The sequence below is a fragment of the Chrysochloris asiatica genome, unplaced genomic scaffold (assembly GCF_000296735.1).
Source record: "Chrysochloris asiatica unplaced genomic scaffold, ChrAsi1.0 scaffold00239, whole genome shotgun sequence".
Taxonomy (NCBI): domain Eukaryota; kingdom Metazoa; phylum Chordata; class Mammalia; order Afrosoricida; family Chrysochloridae; genus Chrysochloris; species Chrysochloris asiatica.
Window position 1 is genome coordinate 1,167,089 of NW_006408757.1, and position 24,271 is coordinate 1,191,359.

Genomic DNA, 24,271 nt, shown 5'->3' on the forward strand with positions numbered 1-24,271 from the left:
GTAGTGAGGTTGGCCCAGGATCGGACATTGTTTCATTCTGCTGTGCATGGGATCGCTATGAGTTGGTTCCGACTCGATGGCACTTGACAACAACAACAACATAAATAACTTTGATATGTTTAGCCAAATAGTCTCAGCCAAAACTAGGATTGTTTATCAACAAAATAAATCAGTCTATTCATTACTAAATACACGTTTTTTCACCTTTCAGACGGGAAAATGTATACATTATCAAATTTATCTGGGGAAAAAAATCTATAGAGTGAAAACTTCTTATTACAATGCACTTTCTTATTCTAGTCCTATTTTGGCCCTTACATAAAATATAAATGTGAAAGTGTATTTAACAAGAGTATTCAAATTCTGCTTAGTTCAAATTAAGCTTCAAGCATTAGCTCATTTTCCTAAATGGTTTCTTAAAAACAAATAAGTATAGAGAGAACAAACGAGATGGCAGAGTGGGTGGAAGTGCCGTGAGGAGCTCCATCAGCAACAATACAGAATACTAGACCAAGTAGGCTCAGAGGATGGTCCCAGAACTCTGAATTACATATAAAGGAATATTTAGAAGGTTGGAAGGCTTACAGCTAGGGGAATTTGTAGCAGAAGCAAGAAATCAATTTCTTTCTAATTCAAGATGCTCAGCTGCTACTGAGACCAAGCAGAGGAAGGATCAGAGCAGCCATGGATGCCTGATGGAAACATGGAGATAAGGGTGTGGACATTCTTTTTTTTTTTTTTTTTATCTGATCATTGGTCTCTCACTGTCTGTGCACTTCCATTCTGGTGACTAGAGGTGGTGCCTGAGTGAGTGGACACCCCACCCACACCCTCGGAGGGTTCTACTATGCATGCACACAGATCTCCTCAAAAATGAAAGTGATGGTTTCCACTTAAAACCAAACAGCAGTACAAAACAGCCACAGCTGGCCCTGAACTGTTTATCACTAGGAAAAAGGCCTGAAAGGGGATTTTGGAGTGGGACAGGCAGACTAAAAAGGAAATAGGCTGAAAATTAAATCCTGTGTTATGTCACAATGACCAACAGTGGCATCTTGAAATTTCTCAGGCAGAAGAGTGAAAAGGGAAGATCATCTCCTGATCACATCTACCTGGAAGCAATCAGAAAACATAAAAAATACCAAAACACACACCCATCTAAGTATTCAGGCCACAGATAACTCCTGAATATGCCCCCAAAACAAAAACAGATGATCATATCAACACATGTCCAGAAACGAGATAAAGTGACTGAGGTAAATGAGCTGGAAGTAGAACTACACTTCATACTTGAAGATGGGCAGGCTTTGGAAATGCCTGAGAAGGAATTCAGAAAAATGATTATAAAAAGTATCAAAACACTATACAATGGGGTTGAGAAAAATATGGAAGAAGTCAGGAAAGCACTATAGGAACAATCAAATAAAATAGATACAGCATTGGAAACAATTAAAAACCTACAGAAAGAGGTCCAAATGATTAATAATAGAATGTCTGAAATGGACAATACACTGAAAGGGCAAAAGAGTAGAATTGAAGAGATAGAAGCCAGAACTAGTGAGCTAGAAGATAAATCTCTCAACACTACTTAGAAGAGCAAACACAAAAAAAGGATAAAAAAATCTGAAGAAGACCTAAGATTCACGTTGGAAAACATGAAGAAGAATAACTTAAGAATTATCAGCATTCCAGAACAGGAAAAATCACATAAGCCCACAGAAGAGATATCTGATGAGCTTCTGGAAGAAAATTTCCTTAACATCCTGAAAAGCGAAAAGATAAGCATTCAAGAAGCTCAACAAACTACAGGAAGGACAGATCCTAAAAGACACTCACCAAGACATATGATAATTGAGATCTCCAAAATAAAAGATAAGGACAGAATCCTGAAAGCAGCTAGGGAAAAGAGAAGTGTAACATACAAAGGCAAGCAAATCAGATTAAGCTCGGATCTCTCAACAGAAACTATGCAGGCAAGAAGGCAATGGGGAGACATATATAAAACCCTGAAAGAAAAAAATTTCCAACTAAGAATCCTCTACCCAGCAAAGCTGTTAATCAAATATGATGGTGTAATCAAAACATTCCAAGATAAACAAAAGCTAAGGGATTTTGCCAAATCCAAGCCTGCTATGAAAAATATCCTAAAGGAAGTTCTGTGGACTGAGAACCAATAAGAACAAACAACAACCAGAGAATGATGTATGTGGCAGCATCACCCTGAACTTAATTGACAAATGGCAGAGTCAAGAACAGAATAAAATGATAAGAACAGAGGATCTGGGAGGTCAGTCTATGATCAAAACAATTACAATGCTTCAGTCATAAGGGTGGTAAAAATCTAATTTGGAGACAATACCTGAAAATAGAGTAAAAAAATAAGGCCCTTGCTTAATCTGGTGTTCTCTCTATTATGGATTTTTAAAACTCAAGAGTCTTAGTCTAGTTTCATAAAGTAAATTTAAAAATTACATGTCGATCCTAACAAGAGAAACTCAGGGTTTCACTTACTTGTTATTAGAAACAAGTTATTATCTTACAAAAATTAACAAAATAGTTTGGTTCAGAAAAATGAAAGTTACTACAAAATCTGATACAAAGGAGAATCATACAAGCTACTTGTTATCTTATTTGTAAAATGGTCAATAGTAGATGCATGTTATACAGAACTAATAGGAATTTTAAGTTAAAGGATCCCCTAATTGTTTCACAAGAAGCTCTGGTAGCATAGTGGTTATGAATTGGGCTGTGAACCACAAGGTCAGCAGTTCGAAACTACCAGCTGTTCCAAGGGAGAAAGATGAGGTTTTCTGCTCCTGTAAAGATTTACAACCTCGGAAACCTTGTACAGGGTTGCTATGAGTCGGAACCGACTCCACGGCACACAACAACAACAATTGTTTCACCTGACTCTCAGTTAAGATAGATAGTCTATGATATTCCATCCCAAAACATATAGTTCACATTAAAGTAAGGATGTGAAACCAAAGATCCCAACAAAGCCTGACTCCAAAGTTCTTCCAAGTATCTTACCTGCTTTATCTCACTTTTTAACTGTGTGATCCCAGCTCGTTCCGTTTTAGTTGCTCCAACAGCACCAATCTCGTGGATAGAAATAGCAGGGCTGATATTTGAATCAGTGGGACGAACTATACATAATATGACAGGATAAAGAGAAAGGATAATCAAGTTCAGATTTATCCCTCAACAAGCTAAAAGGACCTAGATGTATGTCCTTTATTTTTTCAATGAATAAAAACAACAACAGAAAACTATAACATTGCTATTCAAAGTATGGTCTGTGGAACAGCAGCATCAGCATCACCTGGGAGCTTGTTAGTAGATCTCAGGTCGCACCCCAGACCTAATGAATCAGAAATTGCATTTTAGAAAGATTCCCAGGTGTTTATGTACATTAAAGCTTATGAAGCATTGCATCATAACTTTCTTTAATCACTTGAAGGTTTGCCATCTATCCGTCTGACATTATTTATTTGTACTAAGCCTAAAAGTTGAACATTACAGATGACCCTTGTCAAACCAACCTTGTGGTCCAGTGCATTACCATATTATATATATGTTGTTGTTAAGTGCCGTTGAGTCAATTCCAACCCATAGTGACCCTGTATAGTTTTTCCAAGGAGCAGAACCACTGACCTTGCAGTTCAAATGACTTTGCAGTCTGACGCATTAGACCACAGAACCACACCAGGACTCTCTCCTTCTCTCTCTCGCTCTTTCTCTAAAGAGAACCTTGGATCAAGGAACTGGCTCACAAATATAGAGATAGGAGCGTCCCAAGTGCAGGCCAGGTGAACCAACAAGACCCAAGTGCAGGCCAGGTGAACCAAGATCAGCAGGCTGGCCTGTAAGGCAGGAATCCCAAGTTAAGGCACCTTGGTGCTGGAGCAGGGGCAGTATCAGGGTGACAGGTGTCTAAGGCCTGGTCAGTCATGCTGTAGAACAGGCAGAATGGAGCACATGAGCCAGGATGACAGGAACAGGCATGCAGGTCCCTCCAGTGATTGTCCAGTTTTCTAGGCACACTTGGCAGGTAGGCTCAGCAGGCAAATACACAATAGAGCAGGTCACTGGAGGATGACCCAGATCTAGTTCCAGCAGGAAAGAGTGTGAGTCTTCCCTGCAGGTCCATTATATTTGGAGCAGGCCACACCCGCAAGGAAACATCTAGTCAATTGATTGGCTTCTCACAGCCAATCATCATAGAGTTAACTATCAACTGTCAAACAACTGGGAATCTTGGCTCAATCAAGTTGATGCAGAACCTAACGATCACAATCCCATTGTTGCAGCCACTGTGTCAATCTATCTTACCAGGAGTCTTTTTTTTGCTGACCCTCTACTTTACCAAGAATGATATCCTTCTCTTATGGACCAGTCCCTTCTGACATGCTCAAAGCACAAGAGACAAAGTCTTGCCATCCTGGCTTCTAAGGAGGATTCTGACTGTACTTCTTCTAAGATAGTTTTTTTCCCCTCTGGCAGTTCATAGTACTTTCAATATTATTCACCAATACCATAATTCGAATGCATTGATTGTTCTACAGTCTTCTTTATTCATTGTCCAACTTTCACATCCATATGAGGTGATTGAAAATATCACGACTTTGGTCAGGTGCACCTTAGCCCTCAAAGTGACATTATTATTTTGTTGCTTTAAAAATATTTTATTTATTGCATTGACATTGAAATGTCTGGGACAAAAGAAAAAGTTGCCCACATTTCCACAATTTGTCACCTATTTAATTTTCTAGGCTTGTTTCCATTTCTTGCCCATATAACAGAAAATTAAAATTTAACATAACTGTTGTCAAAACATAAATGTCAGTTTTTTCTTACCCCTACTAAATGTGATGTCCTGGTTTAGTGCTGTTGGATAAGCACTGGAGTGCTAATCATAAGGTCAGTGGTTCATGCCCACCAACCATTCCTCAGAAACAGGGTTGTTATGAGTCAGAACCCATCAGCTCCTGGACCTGTGAATCCTGGCTATTTAAAAAACAGCACTATATATTGGACACTGGTTTAGAGCATATACAGCCTCCTAGAGAATATTGTCCCTATCCTGCAAGATATTTCTACCTAGCTGGTGCTGTATTTGTATCTTTAAAAGACCATTGCCTTGCTCAATCAAGCCAACTGCTTCATAATGATGAGGGACATGGTAAGACCAGTGAATTCCATGAGCATGTTTACATTGCCTCACTTCATTAGCTGTGAAGTGAGTCCTGTGATCCAAGGTGATGTTCTGTGGGATTCTGTAAGTCCACATATGGCAGCTTTGGCAGAAGCATGTCATACAGGGATGGCAAATCCATATCCAGAGTAAGTATCTATTTCAGTAAGAACAAAACACTGCCCTTTCCATTAAGGAAGTGGTCTGATGAAATCAACCTGCCACCAGGTTGATGGCTGATTCCCCAAGGAATGGTCCCATATTGAGGGCTCAGTGTTGGTTTCTGCAGCTGGCAGATTGGGGACACAGCAGTGACTCTAACCAAGTCAGTCTTGGTGAGTAGAAGCCCATGCTGCTGAGACCATGCATAATCTCCATCACTGCCACCATAGTCACTTTGTTCATTGGACAATGACAGGAGTGACTGGAGAAAAAGCATGATTCGTGTCCACAGAAAGTGTCATCCTATCCACTTGATTGCTAAAATACTCCTCTGCTGAGGTAACCCTTTGGTAAGCATTCAAATGACACCACAAATATCTTCACTTTTTTTGTTTATTCAGAGGGGTCTATCCACATACCTCTTCCCCACATCTCCTTGTCACCAATTTTCCAATCATGTTCCTTTCAAGTCCCTTACCATCCGGTCAAACCATTGGCTACAGCCCATGAAGCAGTATAGGGTATCCCATCTGGCCTTTTCTCCTTCCAAGCAAATGAAAATCAGATGTACTGCTTGAAGAGCTGCCCATTGGGTAGATTTCCCTTCACCACTGTCCTGCAAGGAAGTCCCAGAAAGGGACTGTATGTAGTACTGCTGCTACCCAGTTTGATTGGTACCTCCATATCATGCAAAACCATCTGTAAATCAAGCATGAGTTTTCTATTCCTCAGTCAACTGATCATAAGGAACACCCACAAGGCTTTAGGCATAGACTGGAAGAGGGAAACTAGTGTAATAGAAGTAGAGACCATAGGTATTTGGGCCACGTCCTCATGCAACTTACTTGTGCCTTCAGGTCCTGCTTGAGTCCTGTCTTCCATTTAATGATGGAGTGCTGCTATTCACATCCAGCTTTATAACTCTGTGTCAGATGATACCCAGTTCATAATGGGTAGCTCTGGTTGCATGGAGACTTGGTGGCCCATGGTTAGGTGTTAAGTCTTGACTCAGTAAGACTAAGTATCAAGACTCAGTAAGACTCAGCAACAAGCCAAAGGCTGTTTCTTAAAAGGAAAGTAATTATCTGTAGAGGATGGCAGGACTTTGCTCAAACATCCTAAGGGTCTGTGCTAAGATTCACCAATTGGAGCCTGCCAAAGAATCCAAACTACATCGCTATCTGACCCTGACATTTCAAGTACCATTGGATCAGATGGATCATATGGCCTGAGCAGCAGAGTGGCTTCTACAGTAGTCTGAACCTGGTGCAGATCTTTCTTTTATTTTTGGTCGCACTCAAAACTAGCAGCTTTTTGGGTCACTTGATTAGCTGGAGTGTTGTTAAGTGCCATCTAGTTGGCTCCAATTCATAGTGACACTGTATAGGTTTCCAGGGTTTTAAATCTTTGTGGGAGCAGAAAGTCTCATCTTTCTCCTCAAGAGTTGTTGGTAAGCTCAAACTGCAGACATTGTGATTCACATCCAGTGCTTTTTCTATTGAGCCTCTGTGCTCCCAGGTTGAAGTAGTCACATTCAAATGAGGGATATTTTGCCTCAAAAATCCAAAAAGGGCCACCAGGCATTGTGCCTCTTTTTCAGTCATCAGGGGGCCATATACAACAACTTATCCTTCACTTGAATAGGAATATCTTGACATACCCCAGACCACTGAACTTCTAGAAATTTCACTGAAGTGGAAGGCAGCTGAAATTTTTTAAAAAACTTTTTTATTGTGAATTGAGTGAAGGCTTGCAGATAAGATCACCAGCTTTATATTCATCAAATTATACACTTTGTTTCAGCTCAATGATTACAATCCCCTTCCTGCAACAACAGTTATCCTGCTATTCTACTATAGGGTGTGGCTCCCCATTTATATATTTCGCAAATGAATAAAGCAAAACTATTTTATGTATACATACTATATATATTTATATAGAGAGAGTTCTGGTAGCGTAATGGTTACAAATCGGGCTGCGAACCTTAAGGCCAGCAGTTCGAAACTACCAGCCACTCCGTGGTAGAAAGATGAGGTGTTCTGCTCCCGTAAAGATTTACAACCTCGGAAACCCTGTACAGGGTCGCTATAGGTCGGAACTGACTCGACGGCACTTAACAACACACAAAACAATATGTGTGTGTGTGTGTGTTCATTTAAATGTCCAGAGGGCACATTCTGCAAGCCAGCTTCCTGCCCAAAGACACACAGCCTTATTCAGTCCATGGCCTAGAGCCTGTAGCTGTTCTGTTTCTCCATGCCACTGCCTCTGCCACCATCTCTGGTATCCTTGCTTTTCTAGGCAGTGATCTCATGCTTTCCCTTCTTGGTAGTCCTGGGGTCATCAGTTCCTGAAATGAAAGATTAACTCCTCACACACCTTTTAGTTACACATCTACAATTTTAGCTTTGATGATCATAATTAATCCTGCCAAAAATTACTCACAATTGAATCATAAAATCCTATCACCATCATCCCCCATTCCCTTTCACCAGATCCATCTGGAAAAGAGGAAAACTATTCAGTGGGGATTCTACCTTAAATCCGGAAACTAAGCATACCCATGAAAGTTTGTAAACTAGCCATTTCATGCTTTTATAGCCCCCTCCCATTTTTGATAGTCATTGTCTAAGTTGTCCATCCCTACCAAGCCAGTACACTGAAGAAATAAGCTTGTTTCTTGATATGAAGAATTTTTCTATTTTGGTTGGAATTTTGAGCAACTGCATCCATAAGCAAAAGTCTAGTTCATCAAATTGTAGCAATTTGAATTTGCTCACAGTATCAAACACCTTATTCTTCAGCTGATCGAGTTCTGGTCCTGGTGTGGCACTGTAGGATAATGCACTAGACTAAGAGGTCAGTTTGAGCTTCAAGTTTGGCAGTTCAAATTCATCAGAAACCCTATACAGGGTTGCTATGAGTCAGAACCAATTCGATAGCACTTAACAACAATAATCATCCAAGCTAGGTTGCCTGAATTTTTGTAGGTATGGCACTGTACGATAAGCCCTGGACCTCAAAGTCAGTTTGAACCACAAGGTCGGTGGTTCCAACTCACCAGTCATTCCTCAGAAGCCCTATACAGGGTTACTATGAGTCAGATCAGATTTGACAGTGGAGAGCTTATGTACCCCTGAAATAGGACAGTGCAGGCTTACTGTTGGCCTTCCAAGATGAAGGCAATTTTTTTCAGGGATCCCTTGAAACTGGAATTGAGAAAAAAGCATTGGCCAGATCAGTAGTTGCATATCAGGTGCCAGGAGAAATATAATTTTCTCAAGAAAAACATGAAACAACATCTGGCACAGCAATTGCAATAGAAGTCAGCACCTGGTTAAGTTTATGATAATCCACTGTCATTCTCCAAGACCCATCTGTCTTTTGCACAGCCCAAATAGGCAAATTAAATGGAGATGTGGTAAAAATCATCACTCCTGCATCCTTCAAGTCCTTAACTGCAGCACTGATTTCTGCAATCCCTCCATGAATGTGGTATTGCTTTTTGTTTACTATTTTCCTAGGTAGAGGTAGTTCCAATGGCTTCCACTTGGCTTTTCCTAGCATGTTGTTGTTGTTGTTAAGTATTATCAAGTTGGTTCAGGACTCATAGTGACCCTGTATGGGATTTCTGAGAGTGAGCAGTGGGTTTGAACTGTCAAGCTTGCATGATGCCAAGGCTCTTTTCCTATCATTTGTTGTTATTGTTAAATGCCGTCAAGTCAGTTCTAATTCATAGCAACCCTGTATACCGTTTCTGAGGAGTGGCTGGTGGGTTTGAACCGCTGGCCTTGCAGTTAGCAGTATAGTAATTATCCTACAGCACCACATCAGGACTCCTTTCCTACCATAATAGCACTTATTCTACATTTCAGGGATCCATTGTGGGGGTTCTTCCAGTTGCTGAGTATGTCTATTCTGATTATATAATTTGGAATTGGGGAAATCACTACAGGAAATGTTTGGGGACACACTGCAACCACAGCAAGACAGACCTTAGCTAAGACTCCATGAATAATTTGACCTGCATATGCACTCTCTCTCTCCACTGTGACTGGTGGGCCACAGTGATGTTTTGGACCTCCTGAAATTAGTGTCAATCCAAAGGCAGTGTCCAGTAATATGTGAAAAGTCTGATTATTTCCTTTCCCCAGCAAACAATCACTTTTTGAAAGGTACTTTGGAGAAGGCTGGGAGAAAGACTAACACTATAAATTTCTGATGGTGTAGTGGGATCCTTCTTCAAGGAGACCTGGCCTCCCTTTTAATCAAGAGGTTGTGGGTCTGTAAATTGTTTCAAGTCTTGGAAATGATTGAAAAGCCATCACTCTCTTTTCTGACAATACAAGTTAGATTCTTTTTCTTGTATGTTGTTGTTGTTGTTATGTGCCGTGGAGTCGATTCTGACTCATAGCGACCCTGTACAGGGTTTCTGAGGCTGTAAATCTTTATGGGAGCAGAAAGCCTCATCTTTCTCCAGCGGAACAGCTGTTAGTTTCGAACTGCTGACCTTGCGGTTTGCAGCCTGACTCGTAACCACTACACTACCAGAGCTCCTTTTTCTTGTATAGATCACGTAAATATTTAGTAGGTTTCCCATCTATTTCTTAGTTATTACACCCTGCCTAACTAGCCAATGCCATAACACCACAGAATTCAAACTATTCTGATTACTACTTTGATTCTGCTGTACATTACAGCACACCTTGTCTTTGCTGATTAAGTGCCGCCACTTGACCTCTACCACCATGGTATCTAATTAGCCCTATTGTAGTTAGGTGTCTTAATTCAATTAGGACAGTTCCCACATTCAAATTTGTTGGTCATTATTAAGTGCCTGCAAGTTGGTACCGATTCATAGCAACCTGACGCACAACAGAATGAAACATTGCACCGATCTCACAATCGTTGCTATGCTTGCACCCATTGATACTGCCACTGTGCCAATCTATCTCATAAAGTGTCTTTGTCTTTATTATATGATGTCCTTCTCAGGAACTGGACTCTCCTGATAATATGTAAAGTATGAGAAACAAGGTCTGGCTATCCTGGCTTCTAAGGAGCTTTCTGGCTGTACCAAACAGATTTGCTTGTTCTTCTGTAAGTCCATGGTACTTTTAGTATTCTTCTTCAACACCATAACTCAAACACATCAATTCTTCTACAGTTTTCCTGATTCTTTGTCCAACTTTCACATGCAAATAAAGCTATTGAAAATACCATGGGTTGAGTCAGGTGCACCTTAGTCCTCAAGCTGATATCTTGGCTCTTCAACACTTTAAAGAGTTCTTGAGCAGAAGATTTGTCCAATGCAATAAGTTGTTTGACTTCTTGACTGCTGCTTCCATAAGTGTTGATGGTTGAGCTGAGCAAAATGAAGTCTTAGACAACTTCAATCTTTTCTTCATTTATAGTGATGTTATTTATTGGTCCAGTGGTGAGGATTTTAGTTTTCTTTACATTGAGGTGCAACCCATACCAAAAACTGTAGTCTTTGTTCTTCATCAGTAAGTATTTTAAGTCCTTTTTGCTTTAAGCACAATGTTGTATAATCTGCATATCACAGGTTGAAATAAGTCTTCATATAATCCTGATGTCCATTCTTACTCATATAAACCAGCTTCTCGGATTATTTGCTCAGCATACAGATTGAATAAGCATGGTGAAAGAATACAACCCTGGAACACACCTTTCCTGATTTTACACCATTCTGTGTCCCTTTGTTCATGAGCACAATTAAAGTGCTCTGGAATACTCATTCTCTACAGTGTTGTCCATAGCTTCTCATGACCCACACAGTTGAAAGACTTTGCATAGCCAATAAAGCACAGGTAAACATCTTTCTGGTATTTTCTCCTTTCAGTCAAGATTCATCTGATGTCAGCAATGATATCCCTAGTTCTATGCCCTCATCTGAGTCCAGCTTTAACCTCTGGCAGTTCGTGTCAATGTACTGTTGCAGCATTTTAAAATTATCTTTAGCAAAATTTTATTTGCATGTGACATTAATGATATTGTCTTATGATTTCAGCATTCCTTTGGGTCAGCTCTTTATTGAATGGGCAAAAATATGGATCTCTCTAATCAGTTGGTCTTCTTTGTAGATGTATGGATAGTTTCCTATCACAGGCAGCATTGTATTTCAAGATTAATCTTGAAATGTTCTTTTTATGATGAATTTGATGCCATTCCTCTTCAATTTGTCATTCCTGGCATAGTAAACCATGTGATTGTCAGATTCAGAATGGCCAGTACCAGTCCATTTCAGCTCACTAACACCTAGGATATTGATGTTTATGCATTCCATTTTGTTCTTGACAACTTCCAGTTTCCTAGATTCATACTTCGTATATTCCATGCTCTGTTTATTAATGGATGTTTACAGTTGTTTCTCCTCATTTTGTGTTGTGCCCCATCTGAAAATGAAGGTTCTGCAAGCTTTAATCCATTCACATCATCACGATAAACTCTACTTTGAGGAGGCAGCTCTTCCCCAGTCATATTTTGAGTGCCTTTCAAAATGAGGGGCTTATCTTCTGGCACTATAACTGACAATATTCCAGCACTATCTGATAGTGTTCCACTGCTAGTCATAAGATTTTCAGTGACTAAATATTCAGAAGTAGCCCATCTCTCCTTCTTCCTAGTCTGTCTTAGTCTGGAAGTTCAGCTGACACCAGTCCACCATGGGTGACCCTACTGGTATTTAAAATACCAGTGGCATAGGTTCCAGAATCAAAACAACACACAAGTAACACAGTATGACAAACTGACAGTTGAATGGTGGTAGTTACATAAAATAGCAATCACAGCAGTTTTCAAGGAGACTGGGATTCCCTTCAAAAACGTGTTGTTCACTGGTGTGGTAAAGGGTTTGTCCTCTGGTGTGGGTTTATGAATCTATCCTGATAAATCCATTGTGACATGCCAATTTCCCAAAGTCTTTGGATTCTTTTCTCTATAAAACATCAAGGCAGGTCTGATACTTTAACTTGACATAGTATAGGCCATTGTGAAATCCATGCTTCTGTGAACCAACCAAATAATCTATTAGATCCTTACCACTTGAGCTGAAACACTGAATGAAGAATCTATACTTAGTGGGCCAATATCAGTAAACTCAGACTGATCCAACCTTATGTTCTTTGCAGCATTATCCCACACCCTTATAGCCATCCTCACACATATTATCCAGGTTTCTGGTTGTACCTATTAGGAAAATCAAGCAGTTCTTTTGGAGTATAGCGTGCTTTTTCCTGGGTCACAATTTGTACTTCACCTTTTGAGGTTTGCTGGAACATCAGTCTATTTATAAGTCTAGAAGCAATAATTGTGGAGTTGCTTCCTGGGAACAATCAGAAATGTTTTGCAACACAACTACCTTAGGGGATATCCCAGACAATGACTCAGGTATCATCTCAATAGGCACAGTTGGGTTAATATCATCAAGTGTGGGCAGAGGTGATAATGGTTTTACTAATACTGGATCAGCAAGCAAATTGGAGTTATCCCTTTAGGTGGGAGGGGTGGTGCTGTTTCCAGGAGTAATTCAACAGAATTTAGGGGCTCAGTGTCCCCAGCCTCCTAATGATCTTCTCATATGTCCCCATTTCCTCATATGTCCTGGTGTGGCATTATGGGTTAATGTGCTGGACTTGGTGGTGGTTCAAATTCACCAGCTGCTCCTCAGAAACTCTAAACAGGGTCGTTATGGGTTGGAACTGACTTGGTGGCCCTTAACAACAACAACATGTCTCCATCTCAAGTTTCAGGATCACATTTCTTCCCAATCAATACCCTTACTTTAACATCTGACACCATTTGATGTTGGGAATTAAGTTCATATTGTAATTCAGCCATTCTTATAATAAAACTCTGAGTTTGGTTTTAAGAAACATCAGCTTTGTTAATACAAGAAACAAGACTTTCAGGGCACAAGGGGAAATCTAAGGTCTTTTATGTGTGCATAAGCTATAACTCCAAAGCCCTGAGCTAGTCTCTTTCCTTTACCACTTGGACGATAGTCAGTAGGACCAACTAACCAGATTCTCTATATTTCTCATCCTGACAAAATTGCAGAAAAGTATCAAACAGTTGATCACCCAGTGTCACTTGTCACCAATACTTGATCTATAGGTGATGATAGTTTGCTTATTAACATTGCCACCTCACACCAAAGATTAGCAGCACCCTTTTTACTAATAGAAGTATAGTTATCAGTGCCATTAAAACTAGTCAAGACTTTGAGAACCAATTTAGAATCCCTATCCTTATGATTTTGTTTCTCTAAAACTGCTCCTGGTACCAAATGTCTTAGGCTGGGTTTTCTAGAGAAGGTAAACCCATGAAGCTTATATAAGTATATATGGTTGTGTGCCATTGATTCAGTTCTGATTCACTTGTTATTGTTGTTAGGTGCCATCAAGCCAGTACTGACTCATAGTGATCCTATGTACAACAGAATGAAACCTGCCTGGTCCTCTGCCAACCCCACAATCGTTGCAACATTTGTGCCCATCACTGCTGCCACTGTACTAATACATCTCATTTGGGGGGGACTTCCTCTTTTTCTTCACACCTCCATTTTACCAAACATGAAATCCTTCTCTAGGGACTGCTGTCTCCTGACAATATGTTCAAAGTATGAGAGATGAAGTCTAGTCATCCTGACTTCTAAGGAGCATTCTGGCTGTATGTCTTCCAACACAGATTTGTTTCTTCTTTTGGTAGCCCATGGTACTTTTAATATTCTTCTCCAACACCATAACTCAAAGGCATCAATTCTTCTGTGATCTTCTTTATTCATGGTCCAACTTTCACATGCATATGAGATTACTGAAAACACCATGGTTTGGGTCAGGTGCACCTTATTCCTCAAACTGACATCTTCACTCTTCAACACTTTAAAGAGGTCTTGTGCCACAGATTGGCCTAATGCAGTAAGTCATTTGATTACTTGACTGCTATTTCCATGAGTATTGATGGCTGATCCAAGAAAAATTAAGTCTTTGACAACTTCAATTTTTTTCCCCATTTATCATGATGTTATTTATTGGTCCAGTGGTGAGGATTTTTGTTTTCTTTACGTTGAGGGGCAACTGATACTGAAGGTTGTGGTCTTTGATATTCATCAGTAAATATTTTAAGTTCTCTTTGCTTTAGGCATGTAAGATTGCATATCGCAGGTTGTTAATCAGTCTTCCTACTATCCTGATTTATTTCATATAATCCATATTCTCAGATTATTTGCCCAGCAAACAGATTGAATAAGTATGGTGAAGGAATACAACTTTCCTAATTTTAAACCATTCAGTGTTCCTTTGTTCTGTTTGAATAACTGCCTCTTGGTCTATGTACAGGTTCCTCAAGTGCACAATTAAATGTTGCAGATTATTCATTCTTCATAATACTGTCCATAGCTTGTCATGATCCACGTAATCAAAAACCTTTGCAGAGTCAATAAAGCATAGGAGATCATTTTTCTGGTATTCTCTGCTTTTAGTCAAGTACCATCTGATGTCAGCAATGATAGACCTCATTCCACATCTTCTTCTGAATCCGGCTTGAACCTCTGGAAGTTCTCTGTTAATGTATGGTCACAGCTCTGACTCATTTAGCAACCCTGTATAGTGATACTGAAGCTGTAAATATTTATGGGAGCAGAAAGCCTCGGCTTTCCTGCAGAGCTGCTGATGGAGAGAGGTGTATGTCAAGGAAATAGTTTGCACAGTTTTAGAGGTGGTTGGTTTCAAGTCAGTTTGTTAGGTGTCAGGCTTCTGACTCATGGAGCTGCAGGGAAGATGAACCAAGATTGTCAGGCCAGACAGTAAGCAGGCAGGCAGGAAGATAAGAAGGCAGGCTGCCAGTGAATCCCACAATTGGCATGTAATAGAGAAGGCCATTGGATCAAATCCAAAGAACTGGAGTCCAGAGAATAAGCCAGATAAGAGATCCAGACCCAGTAGAGAGCTAGCCAGCCTTGCCTAACTGTCTAATATATTGGAAGCAGGCCACATCCCCAAATAAGGTTCCCTTCAATTGATTAGTTGCTCATAGAAGACCTCATCATAGAGTTGATTATATTAGCTCTCATCATGGGGGATAACTGCATCTCAAGTGCCAAATCACTGAGAATCCTGGCCCAATCAAGTGGACATAAACCTTAATTTTTACAGTGGTGTGGCACTGTAGGATCAGCACTGGACTGCAAACCACACAGTCAGCTGTTCAAACCAACCAGCTACTCCTCAGAAACCCTATACAGGGTCGCTATGAGTTGGAAACAACTTGACAGCACTTCAAAACAACAATGCATTAAATATGTTCTTGAGATGGTTTCCAACTTTAGGTGGGATACACTCAAGGTCATATTTTGGTTCTCGCGGACTTGCTTTAATTTTCTTCAGCTTCAGCCTGAACTTGCACAGGAGGAATTGATGGTCTGTTACATAGTGGGCCCACGGCCTTGTTTTGGCTTTTATTGAGCATCTCCACTGTTTATTCCCATAGATGTAGACTATTTGATGTCTGTGTATTCCATCTGGAAAGGTCCACCTGTAGAGTCACCATTTATATGGTTATAAAAAGGTATTTGCAATGAGCAAGTCGGTCTTAAAAAATACTGTCATGCAATCTGCAACATTGTTTCTATTAACAAGGCCTTATTTTCCAACTACTGATCCTTCTTTTTGTTTCCAACTTTTACATTACAATCATTAGTAATTATCAGTGTGTCTTTATTGCATGTTTGATCAATTTTAGACTGAAGAAGTTGGTAGAATTTTTCAGTTTCATCATCATTGGCGTAAGTGTTTAGTGCTTAAATTTGGGCTAAGCATTAACTGCTCTGTCTTAGTCTGGAAGCTCTACTGAAACCTCTCCACCATGGATGACCCTTTTGGTATTTTAAATGCTAGTAGCATAGTTTCCAGCATCATTTTGTTGTTGTTGTTGTTGTTAGGTGCCATTGAGTTGGTACCGACTCATAGCGATGAGTGTGGCACAACAGAATGAAACACTGATCGATCTTGGGCCAACCTCATAACTGTTGTCCACTGATGCTGCCACTTTCCCAATCCATCTTGCTGGGGGTCTTCCTCTTTTTCTCTGACCCTCCAGCATCGTAGCAATACTCAAATCACCACAGCATGACAAGCTGACAGGTGAGTGGTGGCCAGATTCCATTATCATTCTTTAAAGCTATAGAAAAACTAATCACTAACTTTATATGGAAAAGAGAGACTCTTGGTAAGCAAAGCACTACTGAATAAAAAGGACATCCTCACACTTTCTGATCTCAAAACTATTACCCAGGCAGAATATTTAAAACAGCCTAGTACTGGCACAGTGACAGCCACATAAACCAATGAAACAGAATGAAGAAGCCAGAAGAAAATCTATCTACCTAAGGAATACTAATCTTTTGCCAAGGACCCAAACTCATTAAATGGGGGAAGAGTGCTAGCAAAACTCGATGTCCATTTGCAGAAAAATGAAACAAGATCCATATCTCACACTGCATACAAAAATGAACTCAAGGTAGAACTAAGCCTTAAACATAAAATCTAAAACTATAAAGACCACCAAAGGGGAAAATAAAATAACGACAATCTTAGGGTCCCTAATACATGCATATACACTATCAAAAATAACTAAAAGCACATAACAGTAGAAGACAAAACTAGTTTAATGGTTGGTTGATTTTGTTCCATCCAGTTGGCCATGATTCATAGAGACCCTGTATAGGATTTCTGAGGCTGTAAAACTTTATGGGAGCAGAAATCCTCATCTTTCTCTTGTGGAGCGACTAGTAGATTTGAGCCACTAACCTTATGGTTAATAGGCCAACACATAACCCATTATAAATCAGATAGTTATGCACATCAATGATTCCATCAAGAGAGTAAAAAGAGAACCCACACTGGAAAAAAAAAAAAATGACCTTATCAGACAGGAGACTAATCTCTAAATATACAGTTTGAAAACCTCAATAGCAAAACCAAAAATAATCAATTTTAAAAATTGGCACAGGACATGAATAGACATGTCACCAAAGAAGACATTCAAGTTGCCAAGGAATACATAAAGAAATGCCATTAGAGTGATGCAAATCAAAACAATAATGAAATATTATCTCACCCCAGAATTAACAGCAAAGTTTTAAAAAAAGAAAACAGCAAATGCTGGCAAAGATGTGGAGAGACTAAAACCCTCATACACTGCTGGTGGGATTGTCAAATTGTGCAACTACTGTGGAAAACTTTGTGGTGCTACCTTAAATTGTGCACTGAATTTCATTGTAGCACTACTCACAAAAGCAAAAAGATGGGAATAATCTAAATGTCCATCAATGGAAGAATGGATGAACAAACTAAGGTACACATACAATGGAGTACTATGCAATATTAAAGAACAATCATGAACATGTTCCATTGGCAACCACCGACCTTGAGATGAGAGAGAAAAGAGGAAGGGCTGACTGGTTTGAAGTTTAGAGGGTTGTGTAAATCCCTGAACCCATGGGCACTAACCTAACTCCTTGGGGCTAGGACTGAGAGTGAAGGGGCCAGATGTTCTGAAGTGCAGGGAGGTGTGCATGAACTCCTAAACTTGCAGTTCATACCCATGTGACCTAGATTGGATGGCTAGGGCTGAGCTGACCAGAACCTGACCAGATGAAGATAAAGACGTTTGATACCATGAGCAAGAGTATATTTCTACAACTGGATGAACTGAACTTTTGCTTATGAAGGCAGTTGCTTAAACTTGTAACCAGAATGGAAGATTCTCCATATCAAGTAACATACTTGCCTCCTTAGTGTACTGGGTTGATTGTTGTTGTTAAGTGCCGTTGAGTTGGTTCTGACCATAGCAACCCTATATAGGGTTTCTGAAGAGCAGCTGGTGAGCTTGAACTGCCGACCTTGCAGTTCAAATGGATTTGCAGTCTGGTACATCAACCCACAGTGCCACACCAGGACTCCATCACTGGGTTGATAAGAACGGGCAATTTAGATGCTGGATATAAAAAACAGGGAAACTATAAAGGGATAGAGTGACTGGCTTATAAGCTTTCATGGGTGTGCTTAGTTTCAGAATGAGGGTGGGTAAGGTAGAATCCCCACTGAATAGTTTTCTTCTTTGCCATATGGGTCTGGTGAAAGGGGGTGGTCGATGATGCTGATAGGATTTTATGATTCAATTGTGAGTAATTGTTAGCAGGATTAATTGTGATAATCAAAACTGAAATTGTAGAAGATGTGTAACTAAAAGGGGACAGTAGTCAATTGTTCATTTCTATAACAGACGATCCCAGGACCATCAAGAAGGAAAGAATAAGTGGAGCATGGGATCCCTACATACAAGAGCGGTGATGGCAGAGACAGTGGCAGAGATGGTGGTGTGAGGCTGTAGGCATATGGATTGAGTAAGGCTGTGTGACTATGGGTAGGAAATTGGCTTGCAGAATGTGCCCTTTGGACATTTAAATGAATATATATTTTTTGTTTTGTATGTGTGCATGAAATATTTTTGTTTTGTTCATTTGCAAAATATAAGATGTAAAAGGGAAACCACAGGGAGGAAATAGGATCACTGTTGTTTCAGGGAGGGGATTATAATCATTGAGATGAAACAAAGTGTATGATTTGTTGAATGTAAAAAGCAGATGATCTTATCTGTAACCCTTTACTCAATTCACAATAAGAAGTTAAAAAAAAAAAAAAAAAAAAGAGTAACCAGGAATCTAGGAAACACCTTATAACATGGATAAACCTGGAGAACATTTTGTTGAGTGAAATTAGCCAATCACAAAAGGGCAAATATTATATAAGACCAGGTTTTCACACACACACAAGATACAATCAAAACAATGATTTCTGAAGGGATATGCAGAACCAGTTAAATTCAAGATAGAGAGGTCAATTCAGAAGGTTATGGGGAGGTATTTTTGGGATTCCCAAGGGGTAATCTTGAGAGATTTTTCTTGAAGGAAACAGGACAATCATGGGGGCTTATAATGAAGATGTTTTAAGAAAATTGAAAACTGCATTGCTGAGAAAAAGGCTAGGAAATTTGAAACAAGAAATTGTTTTTTTCCATTACAACAATGCATCTGCTCATTCTTTGAGAGTAGCAAGGGCTGTTCTATAAGAATTTCTTGGGAAACCTTACCCCATCCACCCTACAGCCTTGAGCTTATCCCTTCAGACCTCTTTTTGTTTTCTAAACTCGAATATTTCAAAGTAACATGGTGTGAGTTCCTTGGGGGTGTTAAAAATTCCATTTTAACATGGTATAAATTGATGAACATAGAATTCTTTGGGGAAGAATTATTGTTTTTAAGTGCCGTTGAGTTGGTTCTGACTCACAGCAATCCTGTATAGGGTTTCCAAGGAACAACTGGTGGGTTTGAACCTTGTAGCTCTCAGTCCAGTGTAGATCCAACAGTGCCACAGTAAAAAAAAAAAAAAAAAAAACACCTTTAGAAGTATATAGGCCTAGAAACAATATCATGAAGCAATAGCTTTACATTTTGGTATTTTCTATTTAGTAAAGTGAATCCTTGTGTGACACTGTATGATAAGCACTGGATGGAAAGGTTGATTTGAACTGCAAGATCGGTAGTTCAAACTCACCAGCCACTTCTCGGAAACACAATACAGGGTTGCTATGAGTTTGAACAGACTCGATGGCACTTAACAACAACAAAAACATTTTAGTAAAGGTTTCTATGATTTTGTAGCAATATTCTTTTACTTACTTTTGTATTTATTGGGGAGTAAAAGGTCCCTCTGATACAAGGAAAACATTTAAAAAACATGAGACATTTAAAACAAACACCCTGGTATAGAAATGCAATTTATTCAACCTTACCACTTCTCTCCACTCCAAACTCCTTGCCACTGAGAATGTGATGAAGGAGGCTCTTCATAGCTGAAGGACTGAGATTCATCAGGCCCTCCGTGGCTTCCTCAGCTAGTCAGCAAAAACATTAGGACAAAGGGGTTTCTAATTTGCTTGTCACATTATCCCCTTATTTTTATTATTTCCTTTCTCACTTTGAATTTCTGAGTCATTTGAGTGGAAGAAAATTATTACAAAATAAATTTCTAGTACCATACTTCTTATGTATCTATATTTCAATGAATTCTTAATTATTTAAGCACTGATTATCTATTTTATGATTAACCTGGTCATTGATTTATTCTCCCTCCCACTCCGCACATACTACTCAATAGACTCAATACACACTCAATAGTATCTATATTTGAAGATAGAAAAAATGAAAGGGGAAGAATGAAAGGAGCTCAATCAGAGAAAGGCAATGAATGTAAGGGATACTACATGAAGATGGACTAGAATAATGAAACTTCCTAGTCTAGAAACATAGAGACTTAAAAATTGATATTAATCTATGAAATTAAGAAAATTGATACAAATAACTTGAATTTGTTCATCAACATCTGACTAAGAATTTACTACATGTAGGTCATAATTTTAAGCAATCTTAGCACAGACAGGTATGCTATGGTATCTGACTGAGAGAAGACAATCTTTTATTTTGGAGATATGGAATATATAAACAAGATACACAATAATAAAGCATTATACATATTAAGTGCTAAATGACAGATATAGACAATAAGTGATCTGAAAATCAGAGGAGGTATTAATCTCAAGTATAGGTATTGCTAAGTAGGGAGTACTATTGAAGTGTGGCACTGTAGGACTAGCACTAGACTGCTAACTACAAGGTTGATGGTTCAAATCCATCAGCCACTCCTGGGAAAACCTGTACAGGGTCAGTATGAGTTGGAATCAACTTACTTAGCATCAATAACAACAACTGTTGAAGTGGTAGATAGAGGCCAGACTGGTGAGGGTGTTGAATATCAGGTGCAGATGCTTATACTGAATTGCATAAGCAACAAAGAGTCATGGTTTTAATGAATTCACACACAATAGTATCCATAATAGGTATTTAAGTGTATCCATAATAGGTATTTAAGAAACTGTGAAGAATGTTTAGACCTCCTCTTTTGAGATTTATTTTGACCACTAGACCCTGTCAGAAAACATTCCTTGATACTATTGCTAAAGAATACTAAATTTATCATAAGTTTGTCTATAACAATGTGATGAGCTAGAAATCATTTGGAATCAGACAGACCTAGATTCTAATTACACTATTTACTAGCTACATAACTTGGGGCAAGTTACTTAACCTTAGTTCTTATTTATTTATTGGTAACTGGTAAAAGTGGGACAATAATGTCTTATCCAGATGGTTGTTGTATGGATTAAATCAGACAATGAATGTAAATATAAAGCAAAAAGTATGGTGCCTGGCATATAAACCTATCCCCCACCTCCAAATAACAACAACAACAAAAAACAAACCCATTGCCACGGAGTTGATTCCAACTGATAGAGAACTTACAGGCCAGATTAGAACTGCACCATAAGGTTTTCAAGACTGTAAATCATTATGGAAGCAGAGTGCCATATCTTTCTTAATGGAGCAGCTGGTGAGTTCAAACCACAGACTTTTCAGTTAGCAGCCAAGCACTTTAACCACTGTACCACTAATATGTTATTGTTGTTAAGTGCTGCTGAGTCAGTTTTGATTCATAGCAACCCTGTCTGTATAGGGTTTGTTGTTGTTAAGTGCCTTTGAGTTGGTTCCAACTCATAGTGACCCTGTATAGGGTTTCTGAGAAACAGCTGGTGGATTTGAACCACTGACCTTGCAGTTCAAACTGACCTTGCAGTCCAGTGCTTATCCTACAGTGCCACATAGGCTTTCAATCTTCACTGGAACAGAAAGCCTCATCTTTCTCCCATGCAGTGGCCAGTGAGCTTGAACCACAGACTTTGTGGTTCACAGTCTAGTGCTTATTACTTATTGACCTTAAAAGGGTTATTTATGATGCAAATTATCTTACGTATTTGATTTAAGTTAGGCTCAAACTAATATATTTAGCTACTTGATAATAGCTCAGCTAAAAGGCTTTTGGGGGAAAACCTCTACAAGAAAAAGACAAATAACCCAATTAAAAAATGGGCACAGGATGTGAACAGACACTTCACCAATGGGGAGATCAAGGCAGCCAACAAACATGAAGAGATGTTCACGATCACTAGCCATTGTTGTTGTTGTTGTTAAGTGCCATTGAGTCTATTCCGACCCATAGCGACCCTATATAGGGTTTCCAAGGAGCATCTGGTGAGCTTGAACTGCCGACTTTGCAGTTCAAACGGCTTTGCAGTCTGGCGTATTAATCCACAGTGCCACACCAGGAATCACTTGCCATTAGAGAGGTGCAAATCAAAACAACAATAAGATATCATCTCACACCAGCAGTAACAGCAAAGATCAAAAAAGAGGAGGACAATAAATGCTGGTGAGGATGTGGAGAGACTAGGATACTCCTGAATTGCTGGTGGGATTGCAAAATGGTCCAACCACTCTGGAAAGCAATATGGCGCTTCCTCAGAAAGTTGGAAATAAAAATACATTATGATCTAGTAATTCCTCTACTTGGTATTTACCCATAAGAAATGTGAGCCATAACACGAGTAAATCTATGCACACCAATGTTCATAGCAGCACTATTTACAGTAGCAAAAAGATGGAGACAGCCAAAGTGCCCATCAACTGAAGAATGGATAAACAAACTATGGTGCATACACACAATTAAATATTATGCTACCTTGAAGAATAACAAGGAAGCTGCAAGCCATCACATAACATGGATGAACTTTGAGGAAATTATGTTGAGTGAAATTAGTCAGTCAAAAAAAGAGAAATACTGCATAGGACGACTACTCTAAAAGACTAAGAAAAAGAACCCATACTAAAGGGGGTGGGGATTCTTTGCTGGTTACTGAGATATGGGGGTGGGGTGGGGTGAGGGGAGGGAGGGGAAGGTGGAGTACAGTAGGGAATAGATACAGGAGAGTTTGGGTGCTAGGGAGGGGGCAATACATAAGAAGGGGGAGGGGAATGGAAGAACAAAGCTGATGGGATAGAGGTGAATAATGATGCACAACCTTGGAACAACAGGGGTCTGGGATACAGAGATTGAGACATGGTTGGAATGGGCAAAGGGGGGGGGATAATGTTAAGATGCTTGGCTGTCTTTTGAATCTTTTGAATCTTGGTTTCCCTGGCATACCATTATAAAATAGACACTTGAGGGGGAGAGAAAGGAATAGCCAGAAATATCACCATAGAAAGCTTGTAAGTCTGTCTTCTACCTATAACTGATTGGAATACCTAAAAGGGTGCTACAACATGCCCAGTGAAGGAGGCTTCCTGTGGAGCCTCTGCATTACATAAGACCATAGGTGGAATCCTGAACCCCATCCAGAATCTTCAGAGGTGGGAAATTTCCACTTGAAAGGTCAAGCAGACCAGCCTGGAGTGGCTGGAAGAACAGAAGATACTTCTTGAAAGAAAGACCGACAGGATAAATACAAAACAATAACGGCAGTCTGACTGATTACTACAAGATCAAGCAAGTTGCTTGCCCAGGAGACATCAAGCCAAGAGGCCGGGTCCCCTCAGGGCCAACCCCATTCCAAGACTAAGACTCAATGAGAATACATGCTCTGATTGATGACCATGTTCGTCACCGATAAGGGGAAGTGAGGGAAAAACAGCAATGAAGTTGCAAGCTAAGCCCTACAACGTTCAATACACTCCTGTGAACCTGGCTGGAGACCTGGTTGGCCAGCAGTGTGGCAAGACCTGGAGACTCTTGGGCCCAGAGTCAGTGACATAGCCACAGAGGACTAGAGTGGAGAGTGAAGCGTCCAGCTAATAAGAAGAGAGGGCATATGCATAAAAACACCCACACTTGCAGATAATACGCACTAGACCTGGCTTCAATGACTGGATGATCAGAG

General features: G+C 39.7%; 1 protein-coding gene across 1 annotated transcript in view; it reads right to left on the minus strand.

Moving 5' to 3' along the window:
• Positions 1-24,271, minus strand: part of PHKA1 (phosphorylase kinase, alpha 1 (muscle)) — a 436,562-nt gene that overhangs the window by 59,664 nt on the left and 352,627 nt on the right. The window contains exons 25-26 of the mRNA XM_006873408.1: positions 20,234-20,335; positions 3,034-3,149 (exon numbers count right to left, since the gene is read on the minus strand). Of these exons, the coding sequence (XP_006873470.1) occupies positions 3,034-3,149; positions 20,234-20,335 (218 nt within the window). The remainder of the gene's footprint in view (positions 1-3,033; positions 3,150-20,233; positions 20,336-24,271) is intronic.